General features: G+C 43.6%; 1 protein-coding gene across 1 annotated transcript; it reads right to left on the bottom strand.

Moving 5' to 3' along the window:
• Positions 1-3265: 3265 nt before the first annotated feature.
• LOC143285286 (acetylcholine receptor subunit beta-type unc-29-like) lies at positions 3266-4552 on the bottom strand. The gene is made up of 2 exons (XM_076592547.1): positions 3578-4552; positions 3266-3454 (listed from the first exon to the last, which is right to left on the bottom strand). The coding sequence occupies exons 1-2, from the start codon at positions 4550-4552 to the stop codon at positions 3266-3268; spliced, it is 1164 nt and encodes a 387-aa protein (XP_076448662.1).
• Positions 4553-10000: the final 5448 nt, after the last annotated feature.

Raw genomic sequence — 10000 nt, 5'->3', positions numbered from 1 at the left:
TTTCTCTGCAACTACTTTGTCAGTTGACGCCAAATTTGGCATAAAAATAGGAAAAATTCAGTTCTTTCCAGTCATCTTGTTTAAAACAATATTGCACCTTGGGATGGGCACAAAAAAAAAAAAAAAATGAAGCCTAATTATATGCAAATTGCATTTACTGTTATATTTATATTTTTTGTATTCTCTAAACTTGGCACTTTGACCTCTTATTCTGACACAACAACAAGAGGAGTCATTATTATCATTTTTTGTTCAAACAGGAACTTCTTTTGCTAAGCATGGAAGTTTTATTTATTTTGCAAACGTTTTGGTGCAGATAGTAAAAAAGGGAAATTACTCTGTAATTAATGCTAGGGGACTTAATTTATCACAAGTGAGTCTTGAAGGCCTTGCCTCTCTTGTTAGTTGTTGTTGTCACTGTCGTCGTTATCATCGTCATCATCATCACCATCAGTAGTCAGCAGCTACACGGTCGTGCACAGGTAGAAATGTTGTCACGCCTTCGTCCAGATCTGTCCTGCAGCTGCTGCTGGTCCGTATGTGGGACTGGAACCACTGACAATCATATTCCGACTACGCACGGGGCACTGCCGCCTGCGAGACCACATGTACCGAATGAAGCTGTCACACACTCCTGACTGCCCGTGTAAGACAGGCCCACAAACCCCGGAGCACATCCTGCAGTCCTGCCCCCTGTATCAAGATGCACGGACGCAGCAGTGGCCCTATGGAGCCACACTGGCAGAAAAGCTCTGGGGCACCAAAGAAGACCTCATCAAGACCACCACCTTCATTTCCAGCATAGGACTGCAAGTCTGAGACCATGATCACGGGGAACGCAGAAAAGAAGGACTGGAACCAGTGATCACTCACCGCCTAGCTGACCGCGTCGCCACATAGCCACCACTCTGCTACAGTGAAGACTGTGGGTGTGCAGTCCCACTTTCGTCGGATTTTCGTCGGCTTTTTAGCGAAAGGCTAAAATTTCGTCGTGGAAATTGCTTTGACGAAAGGATACTTGAACATTTTCGGTGCCTTTTTTTTTTTTTTTTTTTTTTTAAGTCTACAATGTATATTTAGTTTTATAATTACACCCATTATTTGCTTTAGTCTTCAATGTTTATTTTGAGCGTGTTTCTTGTCAAATATCTGCCATGACGTATTCGAACTGATCCATTTATAAAAGTTGTCCTGAACAAAAGCAGTGCAATCTCAGAGAAGCCAGTTACGGGTGTTTGCTGCTCGTGTCGTCATATGACCTACTTCTCGCACTGCGAGCGACGAAAATTCCACCATGAAAGTGGGCTGCACACTGCCCTATCTCACGACTGTGACTTTATCTCTCGTTGTTTTCACTCTATTGTCTTTGTGTTTGTCAGGTTATCAAGGAATGATTATGGGTTTCAAGCCTTTGTGGCGATAATACGTGCAAAATGTATTTGACTTCAGGTCAAGGCCTTGACCTTGACCCCCTTTAGGAGCTCTCGAGAGCAAGTTGATTTTGCGGAGTGTGGTCTGATCTGAAAGAAGATTGTTGGTTGATGAAGTCATTTTGCGATCTAGTTTAATATCACTCGAGAGTGAAAAGACGTCAGATTAAAGAAAGAAACAGTCTAGTTATTTACCAAGTTGTTTATTAGCACGGTTTATTGGTTGGTTGGTTACTTTGAGGTATAATTATAATCATAACAATAATGGTATTTATATAGCGCTGAATCTTGTGCAGAGACAAATCAAAGCGCTTTCGCACCGGTCATTCACACGCATGCATAGCTCTAAAACTGGAGAAACTGAAGACAAGGAAGAGGCAGGGAAGGGAGGCAATGGTTATTTGTTATGTCTTGTATGGTTTCTGTTTGATTGTTTGTTGTTTTTTGTTTGCTTATTTGTTTTTTTTACTGGGATCGTTTATTGGTTGTTTTATTTACCTTGTTGTTTACGAACACAGTTTATTAGCTGTTCTATTTGCAGTCTGGTCATTTACTGTATGGTCATTTACAAAGAGAGTGTTTCGATTGATTTGGTAGTTCACTGGGAACAATGTTATTCAGCGTTCGTGTGTGCGTGAAAAGCGAGCGCGTGTGTATGTGTGAGTGTGGTGTGTGGGAGTGGGGGTTCGTGTGTGTTTTGTGTCTGAGTGACACGTGAGAGTGTTTTGTTATTGTTAGTTAAGCGCTCTAAGATCTTAGGAAGCTTTATCTAAACATACTATTATTGCTATTATATTATTTATTTCGTCATGCTGTTCCTTATGTTTACTCTTATTCCATATATTAAAAGGGGAGTAGACGGAATAAACACAATGGTGAGTGTGTGTGTGTGTGTGTGTGTGTGTGTGTGTGTGTGTGTGTGTGTGTGTGTGTGTGTGTAAAACGAAGTATGCAAAATATTCGCTAATAATGGCAACAAGTGAATACCCCCCTCACCTTCCCCCCCAAAATAAAACCCTAAAAAAAACAATAAAAAAACAACAAAAAAACTACCCACATATTGGATAACAAGAAAACGCAAAACTCCAATCTATAATTTTGCTTTTGCATTTTAATTCATGCAGTATATCTTGAATGAAGTATATCTGATACCATGCCAGAAAACATCAAACAATTTGCAAAAAAATATTTAGGTTAGAAATAACTGTTACCGACCGCATTTCGTTTAGAGGCCTTCAAGAAATGTCAGTTTAGTCACGAAAATTAACCATTACAGATTCAGTTTCGATTTCAAGGAGGTGTCAACGTGTGCGTAGTGATCCATATATGTGCGACATCACGTCACATCTGTTTTAAAACTACTGCTGTTGCTACAGCTACTGCTACAACTACTGATAATACACAAAACCTACCTCGGGCGCACGCGCTGTGTGTGTGTGTGTGTGTGTGTGTGTGTGTGTGTGTTGTGTGTGTGTGTAGTGTGTGTGTGTGTGTGTGTGTGTGTGTGTGTGTGTGTGTGTGTGTGTTTTGGTGTGTGTTTTGGGTGTGTGTGTGTGTGTGTGTATGTGTGTGTGTTGGTGTGTGTGTGTGTGTGTGTGTGTGTGTGTGTGTTTTGGTGTGTGTGTGTGTGTGTGTGTGTGTGTGTGTGTGTGTGAAACCTGTGGAACTCTATGGCCGGAACGCGTCACACTGCACACTGTGCATACAACACCTTTTGTATCGTTCGAAAACACACACTTAAATAAACTGTCCAGCCAAAAGACAAAAAAGACAAATCCGATGAGAAAGGAATGCTGAAGGCGTTAACAACAAAGCACAGATACCTCCTGTACTGGTCACTCAAAGAACAGGATGGCAAGGTACACCGTGTTGGTGACAAAAGCCACCAGGAAAAACAGTCGGTCCAGTCTCTGGTTATCCCAGCACAGTTGGTGCTGACACTCAGACTCTGCTCTAGCGGACAGCTCAGCGTTGCCGGAGACTTGAGGCTTACATCCCCTGCCCATCACCTCCAGCACAGAGGCCTGCCGGGAAAAAGGCCGGGGGCCGCCATGATGGTGGTGGGGAGAGGTGGAGGTAGTGGTGAGGGGTGTGGAGGGGAGGGGTGTGTCGGCCGCCTCATCTTGGGCGTGGTGTCGCCCCAGGACCAGCAGCGTGGCGAGCAGCACGAGCAGACTCTCGGCCAGCACGCCCAGCAGAAGCTTCATGGTGGTGGGCACGGTGCTCAGACCTCGGGGCATCATCTCCTGGAAGAAGCTGATGAAGATGGAGGTGGAGACGAAGAGGCTGACGAGGAAGGAGACCTTCTCCCCGCACTGCACAGGGAGGAGGAAGACGAGGGAGTTCATGTAGGAGGTGACCACCATGGGCAGCACCAGGCACACCGTGAAGTACACTGTCCGACGCTGAAGCTGCAGCTGCATGGAAGGGAAGTAGGTCATCTCTGTGGTGGAGTAGATCTCCACGTGTTCCACGGACACCAGCAGCCAGTCAGACTTCAGTATCAGATTGGCTGCGTCAGACTGATCCATGATGACAAAGTTCAGGATGACGTTGCAGCTGCCAGACGGTGACTCCAGAATGAAGCCGCACTGCTGGGTGTCGTAGGGGAACTCGGAATGGTCCATGGTGCACAGTGTGACGGTTTTGTAGTATATCTGGGCTTCCACTGTCCCGTTGCTGTGGATAAACAAGATGTTGGTGTGGCTCATGATGTTGACCGGATCCTGTGAATTGATCAGTATCAACGTAGGCTTCCAGACAGAATCTGGCGACATCTCGGTCTTGGAAACATTGCCGTAATCTTCGGGATTCCACACCAAAGAGATGTCCTGCCATTTCACAACGATGTACGTTGAACACGTCATGGTCTGCTCCGCGTCGTTCAGGTACAGAACAGACCCCACATGAATCGACACGTTGACATCCACTTTGACGTCACCAGACGCTAATGTTGTCACAGGGGCCACTCTCTGTTTGACGACAGGATGCCGACGGATGTCGTCATGAAGACGGGCGGTGGCTGTCAGACGGCGTCTATCCACGTCACTGCTCCCTTGGATGACATCACTTCCTGTCCCTGCAGTGGTTACGGACTCTGTCGTTTGGCACGATAAAAACATGGTGAAGACAGACAACAGGCAAAAGCAGACACGCAGTGACGACACACAAACAGGTTTCATTCCGAATCTTTTTTTCTTTCTGACCGGACGGCTGGCCAGCCCAGAGCACACTGGCAACACTGACTTGCGGATCACAGAACACAGAACTGACAGATCAGACCACTGGCGCTTCAATCAATATAATGGTGCCGCCAGTGGGGCGTCCTTTACCAAGGTTAAAAATGCAAGACCATTATCCGTTTCGATGCTTGACTGTTGCTTGAAACTTTTACATGGGATGTGTGTGTGTGGGGGAGGGGGGGGGGGGGGGGGAGGGGGGGGGAGGGGGGGGGCAAGGGGGGTTTGGGGGGAAGGGAAGGGGAGTTCGGGAGGCGAGCGGAGTGGGGGTGGGGTGGGGGAGGTTCTGTCTGTTATCGGGGGCGAATAAATGGATAGAATGGCTTTTTAAAATATTTTTTTTAATGTTATGAATTTTTGTTCCCTGTTAACTGGAGAATGGTTTGTTTATTTATTCATTTCTTCATTTATTTATTCATTTATTCTTTTATCTATTTAGTTGTCTATCTATTTATATATTCATTCATTTGCTTGTTTAATTCATTTATGCAGTTAGTTAGTTTGTTAGTTGATTAGCTGGTTAGTTAGTTGGCAGATTGGTTATTTACTTACTTACTTACTTACTTGATTAGTATGCAGTTCGTTATTTTGTTAGTTAGTTGATTAGTTGGTTAGTTAGCTGGTAGACTGGTTATTTACTTACTTACTTACTTGATTAGTCTTTTTATTATATTTACGTATCATATCGGTACAACGAAAGAGCTGTTTGTATCGAGAGCGAGAGAGAGAGAGAGAGAGAGAGAGGGGTGGGCGGGGGAGGGGAGGGGGGGTGCGGTGAGGGGGGGTGGAGGGGGGGGGACAAATACCCACATAACGTAAATTTGAAGAAAACAGATCAACAGATCAGAGAAAACTCAGACCTGGCTGGCGGTAAAATTCGGGGGGGGGAACAGACCTGGAGGAACTTAGGCATGCCCGAACGCCCATGCCCACGGCCCCCCAGCCCCCATTCCATACCTCCCCATCCCCCCGCGCCCCCACACCCCCTGGCCTCAGACTCCCACCAAGCCAGCGCGTGTACATGCGTACTCTTGGTGTGTGACCTTCAATGGGTCCTGACAGGTTATGAACTTGGGGGGGGGGGGGGGTCATCATGAATTTTTGATGACCTCGCTGGGGCTAGTCCCCTCATCACCGCTCACAACTGCTGGACATATCAATGTCAGGGGGGCATAATTATCAGCTCCGCACAGTGCTCGATCCTGTCATATATTGATGGGGCGTAAGCTTTTGATGGCTACCGCACCCACCAAGTCAACTTTTAACTCTCTCCATACGAACGGCGAAAGAGACGACGTTAACTCACTCAGTACGGCCAGTCCTCTCTTCTCCTCTACACAGACCCCTCGGATGTCCAGTGGGTGTCTGAATGACCCAACCTTTAGCTTCCGTCGTCAGAACTGTGGTATTCTTTGTCAACATTCACCTCTTCAGTATAAGAGCCTTCCGCTTGCAATATTTTGATGATGGTAATTGGGGTGAAACACTGTAAACGTCGTCTGTTTCGCCGTTCGTATGGAGAGAGTTAACAGCGTTTCACCCCAGTTACCATCATCAAAATATTGCAAGCGGAAGGCTCTTATACTGAAGAGGTGAATGTTGACAAAGAATAGCGCAATACTGACGACGGAAGCTAAAGGTTGGGTCATTGAGACACCCACTGGACATCCGAGGGGTCTGTGTAGAGGAGAAGAGAGGACTGGCCGTACTGAGTGAGTTTAGAGAACGTTCGCATGTTGCCATGTGTATACTGCTCACAAATATCCAAGAACTTCTTCTCCTTCTTCTTCTTCTTCGTTCGTCGGCTGCAACTCCCACGTTCAGTCGCATGTACACGAGTGGGCTTTTTCGTGTATGACCGGTTTTTTTGCCCCGCCATGTCGGCAGCCATACTCAGTTTTCGGGGGAAGGGGGGTGGGTAATGTAATATCCAAGAACAGCTAACAGGCGAGACAAGTATTAAAAAAAATAAAAGAACTGTCAACCTATATCATACAGCAATTATGAGCCATAAAAACAACTGCAACAACGATAGGTTTTTTGTTGTTGTTGTTGTTGTTTTTTTAATTTTTGACATGCATTTTTCAAGCGCTCCCTTGTGATCATTAAAAAGAAAAATTCATATGTGGTTGTGTGGCTACTGCTCAAACATACAAACATAAAATAATCATACATAATTTTTGTTCTCGTACAGCTTTTCAAATTTATCCAAAAGAAGGCAGACAAAACCATGATTATTGACAAATCCAAGAACATCTGACGCATCTAACAACGAACAGTTAACTAAAAAAAAAACTAAAAAAAAGCAAACAAAAAAAACCCAAAAAAACCCCACTCAGTTATTAAAGAGAAAACTATGAGTGAAAATACTAATGACAACAACAACGATAACAGTTTCTAAATGGCAGGCTTTTTTTCTAAAAAGAGTTTCACTGTGATTTTCACCATTTAGCAGACCACATGCGTTAAAAAAAAAAAAATAATAATAATAACAATAATAACATGCGTGCTGTTTGCAACGACACGGCATTGTGACCCAGAGAAAATGCCATCGCTCGCAATAGAACGATTGCTGAAAGGAAAAGAATTAAAAGGAAAACGAAGTATGGCTGCCTACATGGCCGGGTAAAAACGGCCATACACGTAAAAGCCCGCTCGTGTACATATGAGTGAACGTGGGAGTTGCAGCCCACGAACGAAGAAGAAGTATGAAAGAAAAGTAAGACCTATGGACACAGATCGTTTTCTTTTCAATCGCCAAAGACGTGGAACAAGCTCCCTGATAACCTCCGTCATTCTGATTCCCTCGCATCTTTTAAATCTCGTCTCAAAACTCACCTTTTCCCTCAGCAATAAGTTCAATTGTGGCAGGTCCACTTCTTTTGCGTTAGCTGTGCTTGACTATGTGTGTATACATATGTATATGTACATAACTACATGCATGTATATGAATGTGTATTGTGTGTGCGTGTGTTTATGTAAGTTTGTGCCTGTCTATGTCTGCGTATGTGTTAGGGTAGCTGTTAGATACACATGTATGTTAAAATGTATGTATGCAGCGTGTGTGTGTGTGTGTGTGTGTGTGTGTGTGTGTGTGTGTGTGTGTGTGTGTGTGTGTGTGTAGTCACATTTTGGTGTGTGTATGTAACATAGATATAATGTTTTATGTTAACAAAAGCGTTTTTGTAAAGCAGCTAGAGCAGATTTCTGGATTGTGTGCTATATAAGTATCCATTATTATTATTATTATTATTAAAAGTAAGCAAGGACACCGTTTACGTTTACGTGTTTTCCATCAATGTCATTCTGAAGTATCGCGCAGCAGTCGCTCACTGTACTGGACAGTTTCAGTATCAGTATCAGTAGCTCAAGGAGGCGTCATTGCGTTCGGTCAAATCCATGTACGCTACACCACATCTGCCAAGCAGATGCCTGACCAGCAGCGTAACCCAATGCGCTTAGTCAGGCCTTGAGAAATAAAATAAAATACAATAAAATAAATAAATGAATAATTTTTAAAAAGAAATAAAAATAAAAATAAAATAAATAAGATTAAAAAAAATTAATAAAAAAATTTTGAATTAAAAAAATAATTTAAAAGAATTAAGAAATAAAATAAAATAAATAGATAAATTTAAAAAAAAAAGATAAATACACAATACTACTACTACTAATGATAATATTTAAAAGGCGCAAAATTTTGATTAAGTCTACTCAAGGCGCACGCGCACACACACACACACACACACACACACACACACACACACACACACACACACACACACACACACACACACACACACATACAAGATGAGATATAAGCAAATAAATGTAAAATATGGAGTGGATAGAGTAAATAGATATGCATTGAACACTATTCTATGGTCACCATTACGAAAGTCAACACGCAGTTCTTGTTGTGTTGCGTGCTGTAGTATCCCTGTGTGACAACACAGTTGATGCGGAGCACCTCAACATTAATTCTGTCTCTGTCTGTCTGTCTCTGTCTGTCTGTCCCTTTCTCTGTCTCTGTCTATTTGTCTGTCCCTCTTACTCTCTCTCTCTCTCTCTCTCTCTGTGTGTGTTTGTCTAGGTCTCTGTCTGTCTTTCCCTATCTCTGTCACAGTCTGTCTGTCTCTGTCCCTCTCTGTCTCTCTGTATGTCTGTCTCTGTCTCTCTCTATGTCTCGGTTTGTCTGCCTGTCTGTCTGTCCCTCTGTCTCTGTGTCTCTCTGTCTGTCTGTCTCTCTCCCTCCATGTGTCTCAGTCTGTCTGTCCCTCCCTCTCTCTATCTGTCAGTCGGTCTGTCTGTCTCTGTCTGTCTGTCTGTCTGTCTCTCCGTGTGTCTGTGTCTGTCTGTATCTCCCCCTCTCTATCTGTCTGTCTGTCTCTGTCTGTCTCTGTCTGTCTCTCTAGCATCTCTTTCGCACGCGTTGACATCAGAAGATCACAGGGTGATAAATGTGATGGCAAAATCTATATCAGAAGCTTTGAAGATGAGGCAATGAAATCACTGCACACAGCTCCAAACTGTGCGGTTAGATAGATTAGACTTTATTTCCTATGTAACCAATGATGGAATATGTTTCATTGATGTCTGAATGAACGGAGGTAGAGAGAGGAACACACACACACACACACACACACACACACACACACACACACACACACACACACACACACACACACACACAGAGGGTGTGTTTTGTGGCCTGTTGGTTGCTACCATTTTACTTCGAGGAAAGAACTTTCTTTATGTTCTAATATTTCACTATATTTACTCGTTTAGTATAATGTTTTGTTATACAGGGATGTTAGCTGTAAAAGATTCTGCTCATTCATGAAGGATACCGCTAATGAAGGGTGCTGTTTTGCAGTGAAAATATACTGATGCATTCATTCACGTCGTAAGGACCTCATGGCCAATGACACTATAATGTCAAGCTCTCTCTCTCTCTCTCTCTCTCTCTCTCTCGCCCACTCAACACACACATACTCGGTCGCACGCGCACACTAATCATTACTGATAAAACATTTCGCTGCAGGTCAACACAATATACTGCCCGGGGTAGAAGCCTCGAGACATTGTTGGGGCAGTTCAGTTCGAGACATTGTAGTGGCACCTCGAGACAGCTTGTTGCGACCTACCCTGCTAACGTGTAGTAACCTGTCCCAAAACAATTGCTTGAAAAAACACACCCAAAAATCAATAAAAAACAATACTTTTAATACAAGGAGTTGTTGTTGTTTTTTCCAACTGAATCAGTTATTCAATAACTTTCCTGAAACTTTAACAAATTCAGAACTGCTTTTTTTCCCATCTGTGTGTAAA

Source organism: Babylonia areolata, chromosome 8, assembly GCF_041734735.1.
Source record: "Babylonia areolata isolate BAREFJ2019XMU chromosome 8, ASM4173473v1, whole genome shotgun sequence".
Taxonomy (NCBI): Eukaryota; Metazoa; Mollusca; class Gastropoda; order Neogastropoda; family Buccinidae; genus Babylonia; species Babylonia areolata.
Note: the sequence above shows the minus strand (reverse complement) of the source record. Positions and strands in the feature narration are given on the sequence as shown.

Bases quoted from the DNA above. Each gene is read 5' to 3' on its own strand.
- LOC143285286 (XM_076592547.1), bottom strand. From the start codon at position 4,552: ATGTTTTTATCGTGCCAAACGACAGAGTCCGTAACCACTGCAGGGACA. The intron at 3,455-3,577 runs GTCCTGGGGCGA...TTTTCCCGGCAG, and splicing joins TGCTGCTCGCCACGCTGCTG to GCCTCTGTGCTGGAGGTGAT.